General features: G+C 54.2%; 1 protein-coding gene across 1 annotated transcript in view; it reads left to right on the forward strand.

The window, feature by feature from the left end:
* PYCR3 (pyrroline-5-carboxylate reductase 3) overlaps positions 1 to 15,553 on the forward strand; it is a 34,647-nt gene that overhangs the window by 13,420 nt on the left and 5,674 nt on the right. The window contains exon 4 of the mRNA XM_089667079.1: positions 13,703 to 13,915. Within this exon, the coding sequence (XP_089523205.1) occupies positions 13,703 to 13,915 (213 nt within the window). The remainder of the gene's footprint in view (positions 1 to 13,702; positions 13,916 to 15,553) is intronic.

A 15,553-nucleotide genomic window follows, 5' to 3' on the forward strand; every position in this document is an offset into this window, starting at 1 on the left:
GACACTATTCCTCCCACTGATACCAATGATGGGGTGCTATTCCTCCCACTGACACCAATGACGGGGTACTATTCCTCCCACTGACACCAATGACGGGGCACTATCCCTCCCACTGACACCAATGACGGGGCACTATTCCTCCCATTGATACCAATGATGGGCACTATTTTTCCCCCCCACTGACACCAATGATGGGGCACTATTCCTCCCACTGATACCAATAATGGGGCACTATTCCTCCCACTGACACCAATGATGGGGCACTATTCCTCCCACTGATACCAATGATGGGGCACTATTCCTCCCACTGACACCAATGATGGGGCACTATTCCTCCCATTGACACCAATGATGGGGCGCTATTCCTCCCACTGACACCAATGATGGGGCACTATTCCTCTCACTGATACCAATGATGGGGCACTATTCCTCCCACTGATACCAATGATGGGGCACTATTCCTCCCACTGACACCAATGATGGGGCACTATTCCTCCCACTGACACCAATGATGGGGCACTATTCCTCCCACTGACACCAATGATGGGGCACTATTCCTCCCACTGACACCAATGATGGGGCACTATTCCTCCCACTGACACCAATAATGGGGCACTATTCCTCCCACTGATACCAATGATGGGGCGCTATTCCTCCCACTGACACCAATGTTGGGCACTATTTTTCCCACTGACACCAATGATGGGACACTATTCCTCCCACTGATACCAATGATGGGGTGCTATTCCTCCCACTGACACCAATGACGGGGTACTATTCCTCCCACTGACACCAATGACGGGGCACTATCCCTCCCACTGACACCAATGACGGGGCACTATTCCTCCCATTGATACCAATGATGGGCACTATTTTTCCCCCCCACTGACACCAATGATGGGGCACTATTCCTCCCACTGATACCAATAATGGGGCACTATTCCTCCCACTGACACCAATGATGGGGCACTATTCCTCCCACTGATACCAATGATGGGGCACTATTCCTCCCACTGACACCAATGATGGGGCACTATTCCTCCCATTGACACCAATGATGGGGCGCTATTCCTCCCACTGACACCAATGATGGGGCACTATTCCTCTCACTGATACCAATGATGGGGCACTATTCCTCCCACTGATACCAATGATGGGGCACTATTCCTCCCACTGACACCAATGATGGGGCACTATTCCTCCCACTGACACCAATGATGGGGCACTATTCCTCCCACTGACACCAATGATGGGGCACTATTCCTCCCACTGACACCAATGATGGGGCACTATTCCTCCCACTGACACCAATAATGGGGCACTATTCCTCCCACTGATACCAATGATGGGGCGCTATTCCTCCCACTGACACCAATGTTGGGCACTATTTTTCCCACTGTCACCACTTGCCGACCGCAGATAGCCGAATTACGGTTTTACTGCAGCCGGCCAGTTCTGGGAGAGCGTCCTATAACGTCTTCCCAGGACACGCCATCCCTCACGCCCCCGGCGATCTCCGTGATCACTGTGTCCAGACACAGCTGATCATGTGATGTGGTAAAAAGCCAATCACAGCGGCCTTTTACCACGTGATCAGCTGTGTCCAATGACACGTCAGATCACCGGTAAATGCAGTTGCTGGTTATTGGCTTCACTTTCCTCACGCTGTCACAGTGAGAGGAAAGTACTGCTGATAACCAGCAATTGTCAGAGGACGGATCGGCAGCGATCATCGGGGCACTGATGATCAGTGCCACCCACAAGTGCCCAGCAGTGCCATCCACCTGTGCCCATCAGTGCCTAGTAGTGCCACCCAACAATGCCCATCAGTGCCGCCCACAAGTGCCCAGCAGTGTCACCCACCTGTGCCCATCAGTGCCTAGTAGTGCCACCCACCAATGCCCATCAGTGCCGCCAACAAGTGCCCAGCAGTGTCACCCACCTGTGCCCATCAGTGCCTAGTAGTGCCACCCACCAATGCCCATCAGTGCCGCCAACAAGTGCCCAGCAGTGTCACCCACCTGTGCCCATCAGTGCCTAGTAGTGCCACCCACCAATGCCCATCAGTGCCGCCAACAAGTGCCCAGCAGTGCCACCCACCAATGCCCATCAGTGCTGCCCAGCAGTGCCACCCAGCAGTTGTGCCAGTCAGTGCCGCCTATCAGTGCTGCCTAGCAGTGCCCATTAGTGCCGCCTATCAGTGCTGCCTAGCAGTGCCCATTAGTGCCGCCAGCAGTGCAGCCTCATCAACACACATCAGTGAAGGAGAAAAATTACCTGTTTGCGAAATTTTTTAATATAAACAAAGAAAAGCTTCTTTGGCGAGGGGTTAAAGCTCGTGACTTGCAGCAGCCAAGCAACTGACATTTTTAGAAATATGTTGGCAATGGCTGTCTACATATTTCTCTCACGACTGGTGTATCTTAGGCTCCATTCACACCTATGCAGTTTGCTTTTTGCTCGTTTTGCGTTTTTGCCACAGTTTGCGTTTTGTTCAGCTTTTTTTTTTGTTTTTAAAGTGGAATTTTTTTTTTGCTGGGCAGAATAAAAACGGGGCAAATTCACGGTAAAATTGCGGCAAAAACGCTCTACCGTGCATTTCAGCAGATTCTCCATTGAACTCTATTGTAGCAAAAACACTGCTTTTTTGCTTTTAAAAAAGTTCCCGACCCTTTCCAAAAAATGCAACAGCTCAAAAAAGCACAGATGTGAACGTGTCCCACAGTAAATAGATAAAATACAAAGTGAGCGCTTTCAACATCAGCAGCTATGCACTGATATAGGTAACCGAATAAAACCTCAGTCAAATAAGTAAGTAAAGTGCAGCTCTATAAATAATGAGATAAATGATGATAATGTCCGTATAAATAAATATTCATATGGTGACAGTCCGTGTGTAGAGTGCCCACTATGGCGGTACTTCAGTGCTTGTGGTTTTAAAAGTGGGGTAAGAATACGCACTCACCAGATGCGTAAAGAAATTACGCATGTAGATCAATCATCAGAGGTCCCTTTAAGGAAGCTGATTAAGCCAGGTATAGAGATATCCTCCCCGCCCTAGTCGGAGAATCTGGGACCCACCCTGGGAGGAGAGGAGAGGTGATCCCTACGGGGAGAGAGCCCACCCCTGAATCAAGATCCACCACATTACACAGAGGAGGGAGTTCCTGCTACACAGGTTGCTACACCCACTCATCCCTTAAAAGGGACCTCTGGTTTACTGGATCCATATACCACCCAGAAGTGCCTGACGTACCACCCAACCAATGGGAGGATATCTTTATACCTGGCTTAATCCCCTTCCTTAACCACCTTCTGCCCGCCCTATAGTACAATGACGGGCGCAAGGCGGTTCTCTCGTTCTGATAGGACAACATATGACGTCCTCCCATTCTCACCGCACATGCGCGGCTCAGGGAGGGACACAGCGGATCACGGAAAGAGCCGAAGATGTCGGTCATGTGATCAGCTGTGTCCAATCACAGCTGATCACATGTAAAGAGGGAAATGCTGGTTATCGGCTGTCATGGAGGAAAGGCAGGACAGAACACACAGAGAGGATGACAGATGCACAAAGCTTTATTGAGACAAACAGACGGCAGTCCTTCAATACGGGGGGGTGGCAGAGAGGGTGGATTTGCCACTAAATGGTAACGAGGGTCCCCACCTACTTATAGTCCATTAGGAGAGCCAAGGGGGTGTCCGTGTAACGGGTAGTCCGACACATGAGAGGGGTGCCTGGAGTCACCACCGTAACAGTTCAGGTAACAGTGGGGAAGCAGGTACTCACGGAGAACAAGGGGTTCAGTCCAGGTAGGGGATAGATCCAGGCAGATTCACGGGGACAGCAGAAGATTCCTCCACAGTGCAGGGATTCCAGGCAGCACAGACAGTCCAGGAGATGAGGAGGAGGACGGGGGATGGTCGGAGGAGAGAAGCTGGCCCTCAGCGCAGCCTTCCCTCACACACGCAGCAAGGCACTTGTGGGGCCTAGCCTAGCTACTGTGGGTCTTGTTGGCGGGAAAGGCCATCAGCGTTTTGGTGTTGGCTTCCCCGCCTGTATCGAATGGTAAAGTTGTAGGGCTGGAGGGCCAGGCTCCACCTAAGGAGGCGCCCATTGTCCCCGGACACCCGGTTCAGCCATGTGAGGGGGTTGTGGTCGGTGACTATGGTGAAATCCCGGCCATACAGGTAGGGCTGTAGTTTCTTTAGGGCCCAGATTATGGCCAGACACTCCTCCACTGTAGCATAGGCAACTTCCCGGTCCAGTAGCTTGCGGCTGAGGAAGGCAACGGGGTGTTCCTCAACAGCCTCGTTGACTTGGCTGAGGACAGCCCCTAGGCCATAGGTGGAGGCATCTGTCTGTACGAGGAAGCGTCTGTTGTGGTCAGGGGCGGCCAGGGCGGATTTGAGGTCACAGAAGACGGATTCACAGGCTGAGGTCCAGGTCACCATCCGGGGACTGTTCTTCCGGGTCAGGTCGGTCAGGGGCTGGGCCATGGAGCTGAAATTAGGTACAAATTTACGGTAATAGCCGGCAGTGCCGAGGAATGCCATCACTTGCTTCTTGGTCTGGGGAGTGGGCCAGTCATAAATGGCCTGAACCTTGGCTGGCTCAGGTTTCAGTGTCCCCCCCCCCCCCCCCTACTCGGTGCCCGAGGTACTGTACCTCTGCCATTCCCAACTGGCACTTGTCTGGTCTCAGTGTCAGCCCGGCCCTGCAGATGCGGTCTAGGATGGCCCCCACGTGGGCCAGGTGCTCCTCCAACGTGTCGCTAAAGATCGCTATGTCATCTAGGTAAGCGCACGCGAACTCTTGGCATCCCTCCAGTAGCTGGTCCACGACCCGCTGAAAGGTGGCGGGGGCGTTTTTCATGCCGAAGAGCATGACGAGGAATTCATACAGGCCGAACGGGGTAATGAAGGAGGAGCGCTCAACGCCCTCTTTTGTGAGGGTGATTTGCCAGTAGCCCTTGCTGAGGTCTAGGGTGCTCACGTAGCGGGCCCCGGCCAGACGGTCCAGCAGGTCGTCTATGCGGGGCATGGGGTAGGCGTCACTGACAGTGTAGTCATTCAACCTCCGGTAATCCACGCAAAAGCGGGTGGTCCCATCCTTCTTTGGCACGAGCACCACCGGGGAGGCCCTAGGACTGCGGGAGGGTCGGATGATACCCACCTGGAGTATCTCGGAGAGTTCTGCTCGGATGGCCGCCTTCACGGATTCGGGGACTCTGTATGGGGCCTGCTGGATGAGTTTCTGACTGTGGATCTCCACGTGGTGGAGGGCTAACCCGGTGCGACCTGGAATGGCTGAGAAGGCGACGGCCCAGTCCGCTATCACAGCCCGCATCTGGGCCGTCTGGCGGGGGTTCGGCCGAGCCCCCGTTGGAATCTGATCTAGGGGAGTGGTGACTTTGGTGGCTTGCAGGAGATCGGGCAGGGCTCCCTCGTCTGCTCCGCCCGTGGAGGCGGGGCAGACAGCGAGCACGGGCAGAGCCCGGTCATGGTACTCTTTCAACATGTTGATGTGGACCGTGCGCTGTTGACGGTTGCGGGCGTCGAGACCAATGATGTAACTAGTCTCATCTATCTTGCGGAGGACCTTGTAGGGTCCTTCCCAGATGTGCTGGAGCTTATTCTGGGGGTTGGGGACGATCTTCAGCACCTGCTGCCCTTCAGTGAACTCGCGGTCGCGTGCCTTGCGGTCGTACCAGACCTTCTGACGTGTCTGGGCTGCCTTGAGGTGGCCGTGGGCCATGGTGGCCAGGCGGGTCAGCCTTTCCCGTAGCTTGAGAACGTAGGGAACGACGGGGGTACCCGTGTCCTCTATCTGCCCTTCCCAGTGTTCCCGGAGCAGGGATAGGGGACCGCGGACCTTCCGCCCGTACAGGAGTTAGAAGAGGGAGAACCCCGTTGACTCTTGCGGTACCTCCCGATATGCAAACAGCAGGTGTGGAAGGAGCTTCTCCCAGTCCGCCTCCCCATCAACGAAGGACCTCAGCATGCTCTTCAGTGTGCCATTGAAGCGCTTGCAGAGGCCATTAGTTTGGGGGTGATAGGGAGTGGTCCGGATCGCCCTTACCCCGCACGTGCGCCAGAGGGATTGGACCACCTCGGACATGAACTGGGTACCCTGGTCCATCAGGATCTCGCTGGGGAAACCCACCCGGGAGAAAACGGTGACTAGAGCCTCGGCTACTTTGGGGGCGGAGATGCTGGACAGGGGGACAGCCTCGGGGTAGCGGGTGGCGTAATCCACTACCGTGAGGATGGTCCGCTTGCCGGCCTTACTGGGCCGGGCCAGGGGCCCCAGGATGTCTACAGCTACCCACTGAAAGGGCTCATCAATGATGGGTAAGGGGCGGAGCGGCGCCTTGGGGTGGTCCCTGGGCGTCCCCTCCTCTGACAGATGTCACAGGTCTGACAGAAGTGGGCTACGTCCTAGGTGATACCCAGCCAGTAGAAGGCTTGGGTCAGCCGCAGCCCCGTTTTCCTCTTACCCAGGTCGCCAGCTACTGGAATGTCGTGGGCTATCTGGAGTAGCGGGAACCGGAACCGTCTGGGCACTATCAGTTGTATGGGGCTAGCAGAGGGTTGACCCGGGCGGCTTGGGCCTGCTATGCGGTACAACAACCCCTGCTCCCACCAAAGCTGGCCCCCATCCCCCTCCTGCCGCCCTGCGGCAGCCTGGGTCCTAAACTTAGCCAAGGTGGGGTCTGTGGCTACCTCCCGCTTAAAGGTCTCCCGATCCCAGGTCAGGGGAAGGTCTGAGTCAGGTAGGGGTTCACTCACCGAGTCCATGCTGCGGAAAGGTCCTGTGGTGGCTTCGTCTGTAGGAGGACCTCGACCTGCTTGGCGCCGGGTCACCGCCCCGACGTACTGGCATCGTAGCTCCCCTAAGTCATTGCCGAGTAGGACATCTGCCGGGAGGCCGCCCATGACACCGATCTGGCACTGTTGCTCCCCAAACTCATAGTCGAGGCGCACGGATGCCCTGGGGATGTGATGTCTGGCTCCTCCCGCCAGCTCGATGGTGAATCCAGGGCCGGGTTGCATGGCTTCCGGCCGGATCACTCGGGGATCAGCGATGGTCAGGAAGGCCCCCGTATCCCGAAAACCAGTGGCGGGTTGCCCGTCTACCCGCACGGTCTGCAGGTGGCGTTGTTTCTAGGTGGAGTATGTAGCCCCCGGGGGGTGGACACTGTAAACCCCCCAGGGTTGGTTGGCGTCTGGGGGGCTCATCCATTCGCTGGGAGGCAGGGGCAGTGGTTCTTCTGCGGAATGAAGTTCCAGGTAGTGAACCGGGCAGGTAAAAAGCCGGCTTCGAGAGGTGTGGCAGTTAGCTTGGAGGTGCCCTGGCTGGTTGCATCCGTAGCAGCGACGCTCCATGGGGGGCCCTGTGAACCGGGCTCTGGGGGGTGGCCCTGTGGGATTGGCAGTGGTAGGTGGGGGGCTCGTTTTGGCAGAGGTGGCAGGGGGCAGGGCCCTTGACGGCTCAGGGGCCCGCCATTTCCAGTGTGGCTTGATGGCCAGGATCTCATCAGCCAGGGCAGCGGCCTTTGCAAGGGTGGTAGGGGCTTTCTCTCTTACCCATCCGCGCACCTCCGCCGGGCATTGGTTGTAGAATTGCTCCTTCAGAAATGCTTGGATGATTTCTTCTGCGGTGCGGGCCTGTTCCCCCTCTAGCCACCTCCGACAGGACTGTGACATCTTGTGCGCATACATCCTATAGGACGGTTCCGCATGGCAGGGAAGGTCACGGAAGCGTGCCCGGTGCACTTCTGGGGTCACCGTATAATATTCCAACACAGTCTGTTTGACCCGGGGAGGGGGGTATCCCGCGGCCCTGGGGCTGGACGGGCAGCTTAGGTCACGGTGGCTCCCTTGGCTCTCTCTTTCATGCGCCCTCCGGATAGCCTCTCGCTTGTCCTCTGCTGTGGCGTCTGACCCCAGGAGGGCCATCTCTTCCTCCACCCAAGTAAGCCAGGGGCTCTTGGGCCCTGGATCCTTGTGTGCTGGGGAGGCTGGGGTTGATCTGCTTTTTCTCAGGGCGTCCTGGGGGTCCGCCTCCTCAATGGCGGTGATCAGATCCTCTTTGGCTAGGCCCCTCCAGGAAAGGGCCAGCTCCTCAGCCCTCTCCTGCAGACATGCCACAGTCCACTTCCTGTATTCGCTGGGCCGGGCCTGTTCCTGCATCCGCTGGCTTTCGCTGTCTGTCATCTCCTCAGTGTCCTGATCCCACCGCTGCCAACCAGTATGTCATGGAGGAAAGGCCGGACAGAACACACAGACAGACGCACAAAGCTTTATTGAGACAAACAGATGGCAGTCCTTCAATACGGGGGGGTGGCAGAGAGGGTGGATTTGCCACTAAATGGTAACGAGGGTCCCCACCCACTTATAGTCCACTAGGAGAGCCAAGGGGGTGTCCCTGTAACAGGGGTAGTCCGACACAGGAGAGGGGTGCCTAGAGTCACCACCGTAACAGTTCAGGTAACAGTGGGGAAGCGGGTACTCACGGAGAACAAGGGGTTCAGTCCAGGCAGGTTCACGGAGAACGAGGGGTTCAGTCCAGGGAGGTTCACGGAGAACGAGGGGTTCAGTCCAGGCAGGTTCACGGAGAACGAGGGGTTCAGTCCAGGCAGGTTCACGGAGAACGAGGGGTTCAGTCCAGGCAGGTTCACGGAGAACGAGGGGTTCAGTCCAGGCAGGTTCACGGAGAACGAGGGGTTCAGTCCAGGCAGGTTCACGGAGAACGAGGGGTTCAGTCCAGGCAAGTTCACGGAGAACGAGGGGTTCAGTCCAGGCAGGTTCACGGAGAACGAGGGGTTCAGTCCAGGCAGGTTCACGGAGAACGAGGGGTTCAGTCCAGGCAGGTTCACGGAGAACGAGGGGTTCAGTCCAGGCAGGGGATAGATCCAGGCAGATTCACGGGGACAGCAGCAGATCCCTCCACAGTGCAGGGATTCCAGGCAGCACAGACAGTCCAGGAGATGAGGAGGAGGACGGGGGATGGGAGAAGCTGGCCCTCAGCACAGCCTTCCCTCACACACAGCCAGGAGAACACACAGGGGGGTTTCCTTGCTCTCTCTTAAGTATTGAGCTGGTAACCGGATACTTCCTGTTGGGTTACCATGGCAATGGGTCCTGTTCAGAGAGTTCAGGAATTTGTGCATGAGGGGGAAGGGAGGAGGGGTCCAGAGTAATTTAATTAGGCCATTTGGCCTAGTGACACAGGGGACAATTGGAACAATACAGAGCAGGACTCTGAGGGCATGTGATACAAGGCATTAATAAGGGGATTAATAATCGGCAGGCTCCCATACCGCGACATCGGCATTTCTCTCCCCACGAGTTGTCACGCTGACAGAGGAGAGGAGAGCCGGTAATCGGCTTTCCGCGGAGGGGACATCTACACTGATCATCGGGGCACTGATGATCAGTGTGCCCTGGTGATCAATGTGGCCCCAGAAGTGCCACCTGTCAGTGCCCATCAGTGCCAGTGCTCATCAGTGCCACATATCAGTGCCCATCTGAGCTGCCTTTCAATGTCACCCATCAGTGCCAGTCAGTGCCACCTATCAGTGCTGCCAATCAGTGCCACCTATCAGTGCTGCCAATCAGTGCCACCTATCAGTGCCAGTCAGTGTCGCGCATCAGTGCCAGTCAGTGCCGCCTAACAGTGCCAGTCAGTGCTGCCTAACAGTGCCATATATCAGTGTCATGTATCAATGCTGCCTTTCAGTGCCCATCAGTGATGCCTGTCAATGCCCATCAGTGCCATCTACCAGTGCCTCCTCATCAGTGCCCATCAGTGCCACCTATCAGTGCCCATCAGTGCAGCCTATCAGTACCCATCACTGCAGCCTCATTAGCGCACATCAGTGAAGGAGAAAAATCACTTATTTACAAAATTGTATAACAAAAACTATGAAAAAACGCTTTTTTTTCAAAATTTTCAGTGGTTTTTGGTTTGTTTAAGAAAAAATAAAAACCCCCGAGGTGATTGAATACCACCAAAAGAAAGCTCTATCTGTCTCAAAAAAATGATAAAAATGTCATATGTGTATAATGTTGCATGACCGCGCAACTGTCATTCAAAGTGCGACAGGGCTGAAAGCTGGAAATTGGCCTGGGCAGGAAGGGGGTATAAGTGCCCTGTAGGCGAGGGGTTAAAGGGGACCTCTGATGATTGATCTATATGCATAATTTCTTTACGCATCTGGTGAGTGCGTAGTCTTACCTCACTTTTAAAAGCACAAGCACTGAAGTACCGCCATAGTGGGCACTCTACACACGGACTGTCATCATTTATCTACTTATTTATAGCGCTGCACTTTACTTACTTATGTCCCACAGGAAACCATGATAAATGGACTGTAGTGCGTTTCTGCAGAAAGCTTTAAAAACGCATCGGTGTGAACGGAGCCTTAGAACAACCTAAAGCTGTAGTTTTATTATGCTGTATATTTTGCCTTCCCTGGTTTCTTCCCCCATTGTCATCAACATGCTAATGACATTTATAAATAAAACTTTTCTGTTTTCATGATATACTTTATTTTAGACCCAGTAATGTCATCATGGGGTCTCTGTGCTTTTCTATGCAATGCTAGCTGATCATAGCCGGTGGGAGGGGCTGGCAGCGTGCTGTGCATTGCTCCTCTCGAGCCCTCAGCCCTGATGCAAGCAGTGGGCTGGATCATAGGGAGGGCTTATGCAAATTTTAAAATGCTATGAGGGGTGGATGTCAGTCTGGAGAAGTGGGCGTTCCTAGGAGCATGCAGACCACCCACATGTGATTCTGAGCCTATACGATTGACAGAATTGAAATCCAATAAACGAAAGCGGTGGGTCAGGGACAGTCAGCCTGGGGAGGAATGAGCTAGATGATGCTGGACAAATTTTCCAGCCAGGAAATGAGGCGGAGCTCTGACTGACTTGCTGCAGTTTCTAATGCACATTGTGGGGAGCCCACAGTGTGTAGTGACATCAGAGGAAGCCGTTCAGTCCAGGAGAGGATCCGGTACACCTGTGCAAGACTGGGGGGAGGAGCCGGTACACCTGTGCAAGACTGAAGGGGAGGAGCCGGTACACCTGTGCAAAACTGAAGGGGAGGAGCCGGTACACCTGTGCAAGACTGAAGGGGCGGAGCAGGTACACCTGTGCAAGACTGGGGGGAGGAGCCGGTACACCTGTACAAGACTGGGGGGAGGAGCTGGTACACCTGTGCAAAACTGAAGGGGAGGAGCCGGTACACCTGTGCAAGACTGAAGGGGAGGAGCAGGTACACCTGTGCAAGACTGAAGGGGAGGAGCCGGTACACCTGTGCAAGACTGAAGGGGAGGAGCAGGTACACGTGTGCAAGACTGAAGGGGAGGAGCCGGTACACCTGTGCAAGACTGAAAGGGAGGAGCCAGCACACCTGTGCAAGACTGAAGAGGAGAAGCCGGTACACATGTGCAAGACTGAAGGGGAGAAGCTGGTACACATGTGCAAGACTGAAGGGGAGGAGCCGGTACACCTGTGCAAGACTGAAAGGGAGGAGCCAGCACACCTGTGCAAGACTGAAGAGGAGAAGCCGGTACACATGTGCAAGACTGAAGGGGAGAAGCCGGTACACATGTGCAAGACTGAAGAGGAGAAGCTGGTACACATGTGCAAGACTGAAGGGGAGGACTGGGGTCAGATATAAAGTAATCCCATGCATGGACTATGCCTGTTACAGTATATACATTTTCTTAACAGACATTAAAAGCACTTTCTAGCCCCTGTAGCTGTAGGCATTGTGGAGAAATTTTCAACCTTCGCAGAACTGGCACTGAAATCACAGCTCCTCTCCTCTGTATTTTCCATGGGGAGCGGAATCTTGGCAGCCTGACAGCCCTGCAGTGTAAAGGCGCAGCAGGTACTCTAAGCTAAAACCAACTTCAGCCTCTATTTAAATTTTGAGGATGAATTAGTCCACAGTACATGGAGCTACAGAGGTTAGTCCATAGTCTGAGCACAGCTACACTTTAAAACAAGGTTTTACCTGACTTCTGGCTCCGCCAATATTATATCTTGTATCTGTTTTCGAAGCGGTGAGTGGCAATTATTATTAATATTATTATACAGGATTTATGGCGCCAACAGTTTGCTCAGCGCTTTACAATATAAGGGGGGTGGTACAATTACAATACAGTTCAGTACAGAAGGAATAGGAGGGCCCGGCTCATGGAGCTTATAATCTAAAGGAAGGGAGAGGTCATACAAAAGGTGATGGCTGCGGGGGATGATCTGGTGGAGGTGATTCAAGTACAGTTCTTAGGTGGAGGTGGGGTAGGCTTCCCTGAAGAAGTGAGTTTTCAAAGATCGTCTAAAGGCAGACAGGGTGGGGGCTGACCGGACAGACTGTGGTAGGGAGTTCCAGAGGATGGGAGAAGTCCTGGAGGCGAGCGTGGGAGAGGAGGTGATGAGGGAGCTAGAGAGGAGCAGAGCAGGCGATATCTGTGGATGAGGTTGGTGATGTAGCTAGGGGCAGTGTTGTGGATGGCTTTGTAGTCAGTCGCTGATCGGTTGGTAAGGTGGATGAGTCTAGCAGCAGCCGCTGATCGGTTGGTAAGGTGGATGAGTCTAGCAGCAGTCACTGATCGGTTGGTAAGGTGGATGAGTCTAGCAGCAGTTGCTGATTGGTTGGTAAGGTGTATGAGTCTAGCAGCAGTCGCTGATCGGTTGGTAAGGTGGATGAGTCTAGCAGCAGTCGCTGATCTGTTGGTAAGGTGGATGAGTCTAGCAGCAGTCGCTGATCGGTTCGTAAGGTGGATGAGTCTAGCAGCAGTCGCTGATCGGTTGGTAAGGTGGATGAGTCTAGCAGCAGTCGCTGATCGGTTGGTAAGATGGATGAGTCTAGCAGCAGTCGCTGATCTGTTGGTAAGGTGGATGAGTCTAGCAGCAGTCGCTGATCGGTCGGTAAGGTGGATGAGTCTAGCAGCAGTCACTGATCGGTTGGTAAGGTGTATGAATCTAGCAGCAGTCGCTGATCGGTTGGTAAGGTGTATGAGTCTGGCAGCAGTCACTGATCGGTTGGTAAGGTGTATGAGTCTGGAAGCAGTCGCTGATTGGTTGGCAACGTGGATTAGTCTGGAAGCAGTCGCTGATCTGTTGGTAAGGTGGATGAGTCTAGCAGCAGTTGCTGATCGGTTGGTAAGGTGGATGAGTCTAGCGGCAGTCGCTGATCGGTTAATAAGGTGGATGAGTCTAGCGGCAGTCGCTGATCGGTTGGTAAGGTGGATGAGTCTGGCAGCAGTCGTTGATCGGTTGGTAAGGTGGATGAGTCTAGCAGCAGTCGCTGATCGGTTGGTAAGGTGTATGAGTCTGGCAGCAGTCGCTGATCAGTCGGTAAGGTGGATGAGTCTAGCAGCAGTCGCTGATCGGTTGGTAAGGTGGATGAGTCTGACAGCAGTCGTTGATCGGTTGGTAAGGTGGATGAGTCTGGCAGCAGTCGTTGATCGGTTAGTAAGGTGGATGAGTCTGGCAGCAGTCGCTGATCGGTCAGTAAGGTGAATGAGTCTAGCAGCAGCATTCATAATAGACTGAAGTGGGGATAGCCTGTGTAACGGTAGACCAATGAGGAGGGAGTTGCCGTAATCAAGGCAATATTGCACAGCGGAAATTGGAGTGCCGAGATTGGATCTGTGTGTATGATTGTGTCATTTCCCTGCAGCTCTCTCCCGTCGGGACCAAGTTCCTCCGTATGAGTCCTAACCTACCCTGTGTGATCCAGGAGGGGGCCATGGTCTTCACCCGCGGTTCCTGTGCCGGCCAGAGGGAGGCAGAAATGTTAAAGAACCTTCTGTCTGACTGTGGAATGTGCGAGGAGACTCCGGAGAACTACATGGACATCCACACCGGGCTCAGCGGCAGTGGGGTGGCCTACGTGAGTACACAGAAGATCCTATGAGATGGGCCAGTTTTTGTCCATGGCCTTTTTTTTTCCTTTTCAGGACCCAGGAGCTTCTAGGCCCACAGGGGCTGTTGGCCATCATGTGCTAATATAACCCAAAGTACCCTTGCCTGACAAAACTAGTAATAACCCCACAAGTGTGCACCAAAATATCTACTTAAGGACTGCCCGCCTGCAATGTACTGTGGACGGACAGTCTGTACAGTCAGCAGGAGGAATAGTGCCCCCTCATTGGTGTCAGTGGGAGGAATAGTGCCCCGTCATTGGTGTCAGTGGGAGGAATAGTGCCCCATCTTTGGTGTCAGTGGGAGGAGTCTTGCCCCTTCATTGGTGTCAGCGGGAGGAGTCGCGCCCCTTCATTGGTGTCAGCGGGAGGAGTCGCGCCCCATCCTTGGTGTCAGCGAGGGGAATCGTGCCCCATCCTTAGTGTCAGTGAGAGGAATCGTGCCTCATCCTTGGCGTCAGTGAGAGGAATCGTGCCCCATCATTGGTGTCATTAGGAGGAATAGTGCCCCATCCTTGGTGTCATTAGGAGGAATAGTTCCCCATCCTTGGTGTCATTGGGAGGAATAGTGCCCCATCCTTGGTGTCATTGGGAGGAATAGTGCCCCATCCTTGGTGCCATTGGGAGGAACAGTGGCCCATCCTTGGTGTCATTGGGAGGAATAGTGCCCCATCCTTGGTGTCATTGGGAGGAATAGTGCCCCATCCTTGGTGTCATTGGGAGGAATAGTGCCCCATCCTTGGTGTCATTGGGAGGAAGAGTGCCCCATCAATTGTGTCAGTGGGAGGAAAACACGGAGCCATGGCTTGGCCCCGCCCTCTCTCCCTTCTTTGGCTGACTAGCTGTGATTGACAACAGTGGGAGCCAATGGCCGAGACAGCCGAGGTGGCCATGCACATCGCTGTATCGCAATGGGGCTCAGGTAAGTATTGAGGGGGCTGGGGGTACTGCTGTACACAGAAGATTTTTTACCTTCATACATAGACCTTCATTCAAAAACCTTGAGCCTTTACAACCAGCTGCATCCAAGCCTTACATCACCAGCTGCAATGCAAAGTGTCAGATGCAGTGGTGTAAAGCACGCCGCCACTGGACTCTAGAGCAGTGGAGACTTGTTCTCTGGAGTGACCAATCACGCGTCTCTGTCTGGCAATCCAATGGACGTGTCTGGGTTTGGTGGTTGCCAGGAGAACGGTACTTGCCTGACTGCATTGTGCCAAGTGTAAAGTTTGGTGGAGGGGGGGATTATGGTGTGGGGTTGTTTTTCCAGGGGTTGGGCTTGGCCCCCTAGTTCCAGTGAAGGGAACTCTTAAGTTGACATTTTGGACAATTTCATGCTCCCAACTTTGTGGGAAGAGTTTGGGGATGGCCCCTCCCTGTTCCAACATGACTGCACACCAGTGTACAAAGCAAGGTCCATAAAGACATGGAGGAGCCAGTTTGGGGTGGAGGAACTTGACTGTCCTGCACAGAGTCCTGACCTCAACCCCATAGAACACCTTTGGGATGAATTAGAGCGGAGACTGCGAGCCAGGCCTCCTCCCCCGACATCAGTGCCTGACCTGACAAATGTGCTTCTGGAAGAATGGTCCAACCTTCCCATAGAC

Source organism: Staurois parvus, unplaced genomic scaffold (assembly GCF_062004578.1).
Source record: "Staurois parvus isolate SC_StPar_1 unplaced genomic scaffold, SC_StPar_1.0 ptg003007l, whole genome shotgun sequence".
NCBI lineage: Eukaryota > Metazoa > Chordata > Amphibia > Anura > Ranidae > Staurois > Staurois parvus.